Source organism: Cephus cinctus, unplaced genomic scaffold (genome assembly GCF_000341935.2).
Source record: "Cephus cinctus unplaced genomic scaffold, Ccin1 Ccin1_scaffold0307, whole genome shotgun sequence".
Lineage (NCBI taxonomy): Eukaryota > Metazoa > Arthropoda > Insecta > Hymenoptera > Cephidae > Cephus > Cephus cinctus.
This window is the reverse complement of record NW_014333010.1, coordinates 566010-579427: the sequence shown is the minus strand read 5'-3', so window position 1 is coordinate 579427 and position 13418 is coordinate 566010. Positions and strand designations below refer to the sequence as shown.

General features: G+C 39.2%; 1 protein-coding gene across 18 annotated transcripts in view; it reads right to left on the bottom strand.

Moving 5' to 3' along the window:
• The window catches only part of LOC107266322 (atrial natriuretic peptide receptor 1), a 91538-nt gene that overhangs the window by 64691 nt on the left and 13429 nt on the right, over nt 1–13418 (bottom strand). Inside the window, exons 1-2 of one of the 18 annotated variants that reach the window (XM_025083588.1) lie at nt 8632–9117; nt 2246–2878 (exon numbers count right to left, since the gene is read on the bottom strand). The exons of 11 other annotated variants lie outside the window; for them this stretch is intronic. In XM_025083588.1, the coding sequence (XP_024939356.1) occupies nt 2246–2570 (325 nt within the window). In that variant the 5' untranslated portion in view covers nt 2571–2878; nt 8632–9117. Of the gene's footprint in view, nt 1–2245; nt 2879–8631; nt 9118–13418 lie in introns of those variants that run through there. 6 more of the 18 variants (XM_015736682.2, XM_015736684.2, XM_025083589.1 and 3 more) reach the window with 6 other exon arrangements.

The following is a 13418-nucleotide window of genomic DNA, read 5'->3' as shown; positions in this document are numbered from 1 at the left end:
CAAATGTTTTCAACCGCACGATAATTTATTTTCATGATCACGTCATTCCGGTAAACGAGAGCATTGATAATACTTGGAAAAAAAAAAAAATCCCGCTTTTCCTTATCTTATAATTCCTCATATTTTTCACGATATAATTAATTATTATACATTTATTTATACATGTGCAAGGAGATTTCAGGACGTCAGTATATGTATATGTTTCTTTTAATCACGTCACGGGACACACTCTAGGAGGCAGCTTCGCGGTCTTGATAACATTACTAACTCGTGGAATTCGAGACAGAGCGAAACTCAGTTAAATTATAAGTCGGTGCTAATTCTATTATTAACGGCAGACTAATATTTCTATGGCATTATACACAGTGAAATGCGCTGAACTCGGCAAGCGATTCGTACGTGCTGAACGACCAGGGCTATCTTCACGCGTTAGTTTCCTGTCGACTGGCTCGGTCGGCTGGTCTTTTTCCTCGGATTTATACGCATCGCATTGTTTCCGTTCAGCGGCGTATCGATTCCTCTCCCTCGTGTATAAGCATGGCGCAAGTGTGATAAAGTCAGCACGCGTGGTAACTCTGTGTGAGTGTGATAAATTAGTCGGGCCTTCATAAACATTTCACAGCTGTTGCCGACACCCTGGGACCACCCCCTCTCCCTCGGCCGCAATCTCTCTCTCTCTCTCTCTCTCTCTCTCTCTCTCTCTCTCTCTGTCTACGAATTATGAGGAGAATTAAAGTCAAGCTGTCTAACCGCCACGGATTAATTGATCCCTGCCAATCAAGAATTATTATCAAAATTTTTTCCCCGGTACCTATGCGCATGAATTTGTGTGATAACGTTGTAGGAGATTTTGTATTTTTTTTTCTATTATCGCATACCAAAATTTGATTGCATTTATTTCCAAGCTTTTTTTTTAATCCGATCAATCACTTTTATTACCTGGAAACGATCTATGGAATTTACCATGGAAACGATATCTTGGTCTGCTGTGTTGTTTCGGTGTGTTTGCACTTTATTGAGCCATTTCACAGGATTCGGCTACTTTCCACCCGATAGGGGTAAAGGCGGTTGACGATTATCGCACAATTAGGACGTGGGACCGAAATTTTTTTTATCGCCACTGTGATAACGTCCAATCCGCCAGGAAAAACAAACAGTAAAGGCAGATGGTAACTAGCGAGCAATAATGGGCCTCTTCCCTCTTTATAATGTATCAGTATTAATTTACTATATTTTCGAATTAACATTTTTTTTATTGAAAAATTTATAATATATATATGTAATATATAATAATAAATATGTATACGCAATCAGTGTACAGGTTATATTAAAAAAGTTTTTTATAGCTTTTCGCCCTCGAACGTATATTTGGGCCCTCTGGGCAAAATTTGTATAACGAAATTTCCCGAAAAAATATTTTTTTGAGCGAGTGCGTGCATTCCTATTTATTATCTTGAAAATACACAAGGCTATGATGCCTTTCGTGAAATTTCCTTGTACGTTGGTACTGTATAGGAAATTTTTGAAAATTGTAAAAAAAAATTGTTATTGCATACCTCCGACCAAGTCTAATCCAATCAGTATTTCATTATCAGAGTGTATAATTATGATGATTAATATTTCAAGCGTATACTTTTTTATATTTAATTAGCCAAAATGGAATTTGGAAAAATTTGAAAATTTTGTTGCATGCAAGTATCGATCGAACGTGCGCCGATAACTTTTTGATTGAAGATTCGTAGGCACTGCTGGGCATACATGCGGTGTACATATACTGTACCATAAAAGTGTCTGTTAATTGCAAGAAATCGATTGCAGGTCTAATCGATCGATCAATCGATCGAGACGTGGAGCGAGCTTCGCGTTTTTTTCACTTAGGTTTAACGATCCAGCCGGCTTATCTTTACGTTCAGAAACTCCCGTGAGCTTTTTCGCGAAACTGCCAAACACGAGACGATAGCGCCGCGAACTTTTTTACATGCTAAAAGCCCTTGGTTGCTTCAAAGCTCTTCTGCACTAAAAGCCTCCAATCAAAATTGACCGAAGCTATCGGAATCGTATAACAAAAAGGGAAATGAAGGGTTAATTGTAAAGATGTGTAAAATATTCCAAAAAAAAAAAAAAAAGAAAAATATAAATTTGCAAAATATTTAATATTTCACTTTTGGAAAGTTCAAAGATCGCTACTCGTCTTTCTTTTTTTTGCATTGGCATGACTTTTTTCTTTTTTTACGAAAAATATAACCTGCGGTACGATTGATGTAGAATTCAAAGGCAGCAAGGGGCCCGTAAGTACTGGAACACTGTGAGTCTCGATGATCCACCTTGATGGTCCATCCTGGCAAGGGGCCCCGGGGTGAGCTTACGGCCCTGACGGCCAAACTGACCGCAGGCAATACTCTGGGCAGCCCTTGCTCGTGGTGCGGATCACCCGGAGCAATAACAGCAAGTCTGACTACACCCGCGAGCTCGGTGCCCTCTTGTGAACCCTTAAGATATACTGTTTCTACGGCACTGCCCATGGCGAACCACACGATCACCAAAACACTCGCGAAATACATGACCGTCATGATTTCGCGTTATAACTTCATAGTCCACGTCACCATTGTTGATATTTCAATATTTCGCGCCGCGCTTCACTGTGTCCGACGTATCGATTGCTGTAGCCATTGTCACATTTTTAAATATTTCCTCGACCCTCAGTCAAGAAAACGTCCCAACATTCCAACGGGAATCTGCATTGTTCGCCTCATTTTAAAAAAATTTCACAATTCCCTACAGTTCGTAAATTTTTTTAATTCAAATTTGTCTATTAAAAATATTACTGCTACACAATTTAAATCGTCTTTGGTTTTAGTAGTCGAGCACAATTTTCTTCCTATTGATTACGCAAGAAAAATTATTTTAAAAAAATTAATAATACAAAAATATATTATTCCAATGAAATTGGCCAATGCCGCAATCGAACAGATTTGTTTGTTGCGTTGGTCGTCCCGGATGTGTCAATCGTACCGATCACTCGTCTTACAGGTTATAGCCATGAGTATTGATACCGAGTGGTATCGATATAACTGTACAAGGTGATGTAACCGAATAAAAAAAAAAAGTAGAAACATCAATCATTGACAGCGCTACCAGCTCTGTTAAGTTATGGGTTAGGTATCCTCAGGTTCGCACCCTAACGCCAAAAATCTATTTACCGAATTCGGGTAGTGGTCACCCTGATTAACCCGTAAGCGAACTAAATGAAGAGGGAAAGAAAAAAAAAAAATGACAATCAATGTACAACCAGTTTTGCCAGTTGGCAATACTGACAGCCGAGTCCGTTGGCATTAAAACTCGATCTAAGCATTTGACTGTCAAAAGTTATTATTTCCGTAGGTAAAAAACTTTTTTTTCATCTTTCAAAAAAAAAGTGCCAAAAAAAAATCCGTCTCGTTTAAATGTTAATTTTCATGAAGCTTGTCGTCGTCTATCTTCGCCCCTTCCTCACCTCTCCCCGCCCATCGCAGCTCCCGACTTCACTAGCGGCGAAGAAAGGAATGATAAAAAGACGAGCCAAAAAAAGGCGTACGATAAGAAAAAGGAGAAAGCAAATTTTGTTTTGTATTCGAGAGCGCTTCGTCGCGATGAATTAAGAGGAGGACAGATGGTGGTAGGCAGTATCTGAAAAACCTATCGATTAAGCCTTCTTTGATATGACGTCAGTAATTTTACACCAGATACATCAATCACTCCGCAAGCATCTGTCATTGGAATATAACCATTCAAAATTTCCCGCGCTTCGCTTCCGTTTGAATAATAATGCCTAAGCGTAATCTATACGTCATTCAAGTTTACCAAAAAGGCTCCGCGAGAATTGAATACAATTATTAAAAGTAACTGGACCGATATATCTATACGTCGAGAAATGTCTTTGTATACAAAAAAAAAAGAAAAGTATATTATTCTGCCTACAAAGTATATTGTTAGTATTCAGCTTGAAAAAATAAGTACCTGAAGTTTGGTTCTGGCATATAAATCATAGATGGAGCTAACTTCGCTTGATAGATCGAATCCCGTCAACTCCCATACTCACGCGCACGTTACAACAAAATTATTGGAAGATAAAATCGAAAAATCTAACCTCAATATTAGACACGAAGACAGGAATCTGACAAATTGCCATTAAACGCAGACACAGCACGTTGCATACCAATTCCCAAAGTGCTGATACCCTTCGTAATTCCCATCCAGAAATTAGCATAGAGCAATCTTGCTCAAAGTGGAAAGTTAACGAGGGATAATTTTAAAAGCTGATAAAATCATCAAAGAGTTTATATTCTATGTGAATTCTCCCTGTTATTTATCTCCCTCTCTCTCTCTCTCTCTCTCTTTCTCGTATCTTCTCCCTAGTTAACTTGTTCGTTTTTTCATTCCCCTGAAAATTAATAAGAGAAACAGACCTCGATATTCGAGAACAACCGTGTACGTATTGAATTCGGCCATAAGGAATTCCCATGGAACGACACGAGCGCCGCGCGGTAGCGGAAATGCGAAACGATAAGTTCCAATGTCAGGGTGAGTCTACCGAGGTTACAGGGTGGTACATTAAAGAGTAAAATAATCTTATTGACTCTGACAGATCAAGTACATTATTATCAATAATTATTATTAGTCACAAATGGTTCACCCGACAACCCAGCGATTTCCGTGTGTTTTATTAGCTAAGTTGTGAAATTAACTGAGGCGGTTTTGGGAGGCTAATGCGAATACGAATTGACCGGTAGGAGCAATCATTGGCAATAATTGATATTACGTTATCAAGAATAAACTATAGGTATATAACAACGTTAATCCATCCGCCTCCTTCGGCAGTCTCTTGTCCTTCGGGACGTAATCGCCGAAATAATCTAATTTAAAAATGAAAAAAATGTCAATATTATTATTCTACAAATATCAGATAACAAAATTTAATTTTAACACCTTTTACGTCCCCCTTCTATTGATTCCTCGTATTTTCTTTATCCTCCTGCTCTGTACTTTTATTATCCCCCAGCATCAATCTCTTGCAAGATGCCAATTTCATCGTTTCTCCACCTCCTATCCATCGTCATGCTCTTTTCAGTACGAAACTTCCATTTGTCCTCCTTTACATTGGAAATTCGAAGCATCGAAACAATTTGTCACTGTGTTCGGGATCCTTATTGCCTTTACCTTCTTATTTGTATTTTCCCTTTTATTTTTTTTTTTGAATCTTTATCAATTCCTGTCTTCCCTAAAATTTAATTGAAACTGCAGTGTGTCAAGATTATTAATTTTCACATTGTTCCTACGGTTAATTTTACGACGACAGATCTGGGAGTATACCCATGCGACTAATGACCGGTATGATAAATTGAAATTAAGGACGCCATTGTAAAAGACTGACTGATCAAGACACTTGTTTCAAATGGTTATCCATTTTTTATACGGCCACCGTCATTCAATAACATTCAGGATCATTAATAACAAAATGTATCGCGTTACGCGATCTATAAAACTTGGTAGAGTATCGACAGAGTGAATCAGCCCCGTTAACCCCCTACGTTTAAAAATAAAAAAAAATCGTTAAATTAAAATTCACGATATCATCTTCCAAAATGATGAACCGAAAGAACATAACCTTAAAAAATTTTTCTATCCCGACGAATCGCGATTTTCCTATTGTTTCCGAAATTCACTGCCAGTATCACCGGTATTGTTGTATACCCGTTTATCTACGTGCAACAAAATGAGACACGTAATGCTTACAGCGGTTTTGAAAGAATTTCGGAGTGTCAGGCAATCACTGCTGCGGCAGCGCCGCGTAGCGGAATAATCGCGCGACGGACGTGACTAAAAACACTACAGTCGCTTTTCAATCGACGACTTGAGAAACCACGTAAGTCGATAGGCAAAACTCTCACGATTTCTATCGGGACTTTTAATCACAAACCAAAAGGATATATAGTTACGTATTATACGTCTGGTACGGAACAATGATCCGGGCTATAAATAGCAAACGGAAAAAGGCAGGTTATGTCGTAAGGTAGCCCGAGGCCTAAGATCGTCCAACGAAAACGTAATGCGGCGCAACGTCAGCACAAAGGCAGTAAATGTAACAGGCGTCAAAGCATAACGCAATAGGATTTCACAAATCTATCGAGCGTCGCGACGCCACCAGACACGCTTACACCACACGGCCCACGTATTCAGATAGGTTCGCGATCCGCGAACTAGATTAATAACAAAAATTAACGATCTTCCGTCAGTGATAGTACAATGACGCAACTACGCTCGATGACTATAATTCATTGGCCCGGAGTAATTAATTTTTTTATCGATTTTATCGATAATAATTAAAATAATCAAATTTACTTGGCACTATCGAACAGTTAATCGAATCTTTGTAAAATCTGACCGCACATCGTTGACTCGTGATTTCTTTTTTTAGTCATAAAAAAAAATCAGTATACGCAATTTCAAACTGACTTCTATCGGTCGCCTGTCAAACTTTTCAGCTCTTTTTGAAAACCCGACGAAAGCCTCGTGTTATGAGTGACGATGCGAAATTTTGCTTAACGCTTCAGTGGTATCAACCAAATAAAAAGAGAAAAACAATTTTGTCTGTTCACATGGAATATTCGAAATAACAGCTCAGAAATGTGTCAGGATTGCCAACCTCAAGAGGAATTGGAGTGTCGCTCGGAATATAGCAAGTCAAAATAATATCACGCGCCGCCGACAAATATGTCGTAATTAAGATTCTTGCTACCCGCGAACACGGGCGTTGACTCTACTGCCGTCTCTTCGTCTTCAGCTCGCGTTGCTCCCGTGTCTGCTCTTATTTCTCTATAGATTTTCAGTCTAACTTTATTTCCTATGTGTGTCCTCTGAGTTGAAATTTTTCGTTTTTTCATCGAGTATTCTATGGGAGTTATTGACAACTCCGCAGATAACGTTAATTTCTGCGAAAGACATCAAAAGCTGGAGAAAAGTTTTATGCGACGAATCTGAAGTTGCTGGTAGTACGAATTTAATTGACGTTGCAATTCCAGATGTTTATGGACCAGTTCACGACTTCAGTCTGTATTCGGTCTTAATGGTATCCTACATCGTAATCTGATATTGCACTGTATTGGGATAAAAAAGAGTCCTGAGGTCAACTGGGGTAATTGTGATACTGGCGTCATTTGGATGCCAAGTATTTTCTTTGGTGTACAAAATTTATTAAAATTTTCTTTTCAACTGAAAATTTCACGATGCATGCTACTACCTTGATTGGCGTCACAAAAGTATTTTGTGATATGAAAATATATAATTCCATAATTAATTTTAATGAATGTCGACACACCTACCCCTATCGCGGTCACGTACTAACACTGCCATCTGGGACAATTTTGACTTTAGCTAAATGTTGACAGAAAATTAAATTCCGACAAAATACAAATAGCGACAGTTCGACATGCTGACGATGCCTCAGAGAAGACGAAGCCAAGTAGTATGCGGACGGAATCGGAGAAAAAAAATAAAAATTTGAGTAAATGACAGTTTCTGAAAGTTCAACTTTATATGATTTTGCAATATCTGTCGGTGCAATTCCAACTATCAGGATTATTATGAGATGAAGCACATAGAAAAATGCCAACCGTCACAAAAGAAAAATACAAACTTGACGCGAGTAAAAACATGCCTAATTGCAAAAACAATGTCAAATGACATTTTCTAATTTCTTCTTATACCGAAATTAGATTATTTCGGGTAAATAATTTCTCGACAAATTCTTGAAAATGAAAAAAGCTACTTGACACTGGGTGGCGAGGAAACAGTCGCTAAGAGATTAAATATTTCTTTTGCACCCGTTCCAACGCGGTATTTTCTTTAACCACGAGACAAAACGTATATGCTGAAACAAGGCGAGAAATACGTCGAAACAAGGATTGTACTAGCAGTGACAATGTTCACCGAGAGAAATAAAGATAACACTTCAACAATTAACGACTATGGCAAGAATAATAATTTTATTCTATATAAACCATAACGTTATAACTAAACCTAGTTAAGTCCTATTCTAGATAAACCATAACACCATAACTAAACCTAGTTAAGTCCTTAGCCATCTTTTAGTCATAACTAATTGTAAGACTCTTGCCCACCACCCCTTGTACTAATTTAGTCACACGACCCCTCCCGAAAAAGAGCAACGTAAATTTTGTAATTACATTTCAAAGTTTTTCAAAGAATTCGTTTTCATAAACGAATTTCGTTATTCCTTATGAATTTCCCGAGGAGTTATATTTGCAAGCCAGGAAAATCGGCGTCAACCGTCACGCCAAGACATTCGGATGAAACTGGATACAATCAAGGAGAAAGATTTTTGGTCAAGATAACAAAAAAAAGAATAAAAAGGTCCAGGGGACGAAAACGAAAAACGTAAGACGTAACCGCTAACGTGAATCCTCAAACAAAATAATTCGCATGGTCCTCCGTCGCTTTGACAAAACATGCTACGTTCGGTATAATTCAAAGTCCCGTGTATTATTTTCGTTCCCTAACAAAACACAATCGACAGTCTTAAATTACACTGCAATTATCATCTGGCCACGAAACAACAATCGATTAAATTCTCACCAGCCGTCAACAACCACCGAACGCACCGAAATTCACAAACAAACTTGACTCGCCATTTTTAAAGTCGAATAAAACCACACGCACCCAACAAAACTTACACCACCAACGTAACGAACATAACAAAACAATCCCGTCCTAGCTCTGTCAGCGACTGTAGACCAACAGACAAAACAAAAACTATATCCAACACTCACTGTCACCAGCAATCATTTATATGACAAAATTTGTCTCTCGTCGCACTCAACTAGGTCAACAACAACCAAAAAGAAGCAGGTCAACGAGCAACAACGAAACTCGCAGACACGGCATACGAACGCGTTAAGTGCCAATGATCCTGACAAAAGACAAACAAATCTACAAAAGAAACGATCTTCCTAACATTCATAATGTTCCCAAGATCCTCGTTGTTGCCGGTTGTCATTCGTTGTTGTTCGGCTCTTTCGTCTCGTCCGAGCGCACGATTGAAACTGAGCGGGAAGAATCGCGTAGTCCGGTTCGCCCCGAGACGCCGATCACTCCACCGTCTCTTCTCCTACCCCAGACATTTCTCCGACCCCTCTCGACCCCACTTCCACCCACCCACGCCACACAATCTCTCTCCCCGACCGTACAGATGATGCACACATCCTCAAACCGAATATTCACAGTCTGCACGACTCGTCTACTACAAGACCTACACCTACTAATGCCGCTGCCATGCGTTCTCTCCTTCCTGATCCAACGGCGACACCTTTGCGCATGCGCGGGCAACCTCTCACTACTCGAAAAGTTCTAACCTCACGGACAGACTTCACGGCGATGATACGAGAAACGCCAGTCGCCGTGTAGGATACGTTCTTACGCATACAACAGCTGGCTCCTCGGTCATTCACACTGAAAAACCCTTCATTCAGTAACCTATGGAGATTCCCGATAGCGGCATCAAGAGATTGCCAATCGTTCGGTATCATCTAGACGTTTTTCGACGCTGACCAAGATATACGAAGATTTTACCAGCGCTATTTCAGCTTATCTTTGCGCGACTTAACGGGGGGCTGCGTTGTCGTTCACGTTTGCCGGACTTTATCTTGTTCCTCGTTCAAACTGGTTGTAACGGTACCCGATCTACGGATATTCTTGATGCTTCCTTAAAATCTATTAATAATAACCGATCGATCCTAGATTCAATGGCGTGGTGAGGTAAGTGCTACCGGCGTCAAGGTTGATCCCCCAAAAAACACTTACGTGTAAAAAACTACGCCAAGTACAGGATTGCTGTGAATTCCTCTAACAAAAAGTATTGATATCATATTATTACGGAACTGAAATAAAATCATCTCGCTCGCCATTTCAATACGCCCTGATCTCGTACACTAATCGTATTGAACTTGGTGGCAATCGCTTCAGAACCTTCATTTCCTATAGTGAATGTATCAATAACTTTTCCTCATATATAGCGGTTCATAAGATATTTCGTTCCAAACACAGGTATAAGGAGTTGACTCGAGTAAAGAGTCTCGGCGCGCTGCGCCCTGTACAGCCGGTTGCCTGTACTTGGCGCGAGACTCGACCGAGTCTCTTGATAAGTTCCGATTGACAAATTCGGACAAGATTAGCAGCCACTACTGTTCGACTGATTTTAATGTTGGTAATGACAGCTTTAATGGGCGATAAAAAAAGTTCTGCTGACCAAATACTTTTTGTTGAATTTTTTTTCTTTTCATACTTTAATTTTCCACTAACGTAAAATTGTTTCAGAGACGATTTAATTACATGGAAATTCGCTGCGACTTTGAATCGTCGGGCAATTCTTGGATTACGGAAAAATGTCTTGGAAGGTTTATTTTCAGTTATCCCTTTAGTCCGGTGATAAATGTATTTTCATGTTATTCTTTATTGATATCGTCCTTCTTTGCTTTGTTTTTTCGTATAATCTCATTTTTGTCCATCTCGATTTTGACTTCACGGAATTATAATATCCTTCGACGGCTGTTTCATGATTTTCATTAATCAAGATCTGCCGTAGTAGCACGCGTTACCTGAATATACGTAATTTCATGCGATTCGGCACACAAGCCAGTAACGTACGTGCTGCCCTGATTCGATTGTGGTTGCGGCTAATTTGTTGGTTCGATTTTGCAAGCAGCACAGGTTTGGTATAACATACTGGAATTGAATGGGTTGTATGAAAAATAGATCAGTATTGCAATTTCGATAAGAGTGCATATATTCAAAAACTCAATTACGCAGATGGTACTCGAAAATTTGTTGAAAATTCAAAATAATTATTTTGAGCCTCGTTGTATGAATTTTAAAGAAAAAAATCATTTTTTTTAAAAAAAAACGTTCACTCTTCGACACTTGCTCGTGCCTAGCGCTATTAACGAACTACTCTTGGAAATTCGAAAGGTGCCGAGTAGCTAACTGGGATAGTTAGGTATTCAAGTATAGTTGAGTAGTCGAGTACTTGAATAGTTGAGTAGCTGAGCAGATACGTAGATGTGGGAATGAGTGGTTGAACAGCCAAACAGTCATGGATGGTTATGAGTTCGTATCTTCTATATTCAACCGTTGCTCATCGGTTAAGACTTATTAACGTCACGCACTAAGCAGCTTGAGGGCAAAACAAAAATGGATCGAAGATTAAAAAATTCTGAATCAAGTGGGAAGTGGTTTCGGTGTATAATTATAATTGATCGTAAGAAGAAAAAAAGTTATAAAAAAAAGTCAGCCATCTGTCACGAAGTTACTTGCCAAAGTTGAAATTGCAAATACAGACGAAAATGCATTTGCATAGTGACGATGCACGTGTTGGGAAATAAAAGTGAATAATATTTGATAGACAAGGTGCAAGAAAAAAAAATATATATATTCTCAAAAAAAAAAGGTACTATATTACAGCTTCGATTTGTCACGTTTGGAACAGTCTAGAGTCAATTAGTTATTCTTGATACGCGGTAGCACGCCTATCTCCATTTGTCTCTCGTCAAAGCACTGCGTGTTACTTTTATATCTTGAGAACAAATTTTTTTCACTGCTGCCAGTCCTCAAGCAAAAAAAAGGTTTAACTCGAGTCTACTATACTGCGTGCGGCAGAACGCCTAATTAGACCCAGCTGTATGACTCTGAGTTAAAATTAATTGAACGAGAAGAATTCATTTGAAGATTAAACGAGCAAAGGGTTCAAGTGTGAGGGCAGCGAAGGAAGAAAGTGTAAAACCTTCGAGAACTTTCAGGCTCGCTGCAGTTCGTTAGATTGTCAGTGATCACGAATGTTGATTTAAATATATGTTTCTGTCGAATAGCCCGAGCCAGGAGATCATAAAAAGGAAACTGACTTTTTATAAAATACATGCGTAAGAATCTGAAATTTGAAAAAAATCGCGATATTCGTCGTTTTCACTCGAATGTCGTTGCTTTCATTAAAAAAAATAATACCGTAACGCCGTAGTAACGTTCGTAGCGCCACCGCGTCGATTTGTGAAACTATCAAAAACTTGTATCAGCCCTCTAGCCAGTATTCGGTAATTCAACAGAAAAGATCAATTCGCTGATTTACCTTCGCCAGAGAATGAAGATAGAATGGAAGAAAAACATAAATCATACATTTCACCGTAGATATTATTACCGACCAAGTATTTACCGACGAGCGGCCTGATCTACTTATCTTCGGACCAATTAACTAACAAGATATAGTAGAGACCGATTTGCCACGGCCGATAATGCAGACTCAACGAGACTAAACATTGACTACGTTTTCGTCTTCCAAGATTTCAATAGGATCAACCAATCACGTGCAACCTTTGAGAGGAATACCAAAACGTTCTTCTCAAACTTTGCACACGGTTTGGTTAATCCTACTGAAAATATTTGCAAGATAGAAACGTAATCGACGTCAACCGAAGTTCCCCAGATCTTAGAATGCAGAGAATTCCCCTCCGCGTTTCATTAAAAAAATTTACACTGTCAAAGCCCCTCACTCATCGCTACCTGCGCTGATAAGATAACACGTTTCCTTTACCTGGGAACTTCCTAAAAATACGTGACTCAGTACATACTCCATCGATACATCGGATACGTGCAGAGATAAGGATACACGATATCTGGAATATCATACGCCGATGGTTTTCCCAAATACGTAAGCGACGCACGTTGCTCTTTCGCCGTAAACAGCACGCTACAGTCCCATACAATAACAACAACAACATTATAAAAAACAATCGCATCACGTACAACTGAATCGCAACAACAAAAATCATTACCGAATACAAGCAACTGCCAGATAAACAAACAACATTCCCTTCACAAACAATAACAACGTGTACAACAACAAAATCCTTTAAAGTTTCACGCGTGTTTCGAAAAACAACAAAACCTATCGACAGCGGCAAAATTTTGTCATCCCGAAACAAAGAACGCCAAAAATCATTAACCAATCTCGGTAACAGCCATGAAAAGGGATACGAGCACAAAGGGAAATGGAAATTCGGAGCATTTACGAATACCTAGACCCATGACCAGAATTAAAGTAATTCCGTCATACAGCTCGATGTCTAAGGGTCTATTCATCAAGGGAGGAGAAGGCCGAACATACAGCCAAAGCTTAACTCCGGCCAATCCACTCGAGATGATTAATATGCCCAGTATACACACACGGGACACACTGGATCCAAAGATTAACGCAAAGTCGCGCATGCGTAAAACCGAGTCACCTTACGGCGAGGGAAATTTTACATAATTCGTCACCCAGTAACTATACCCTGACTATGAAATGCGTGAACCACGTTAACGCGAGAACGAGAAAATAG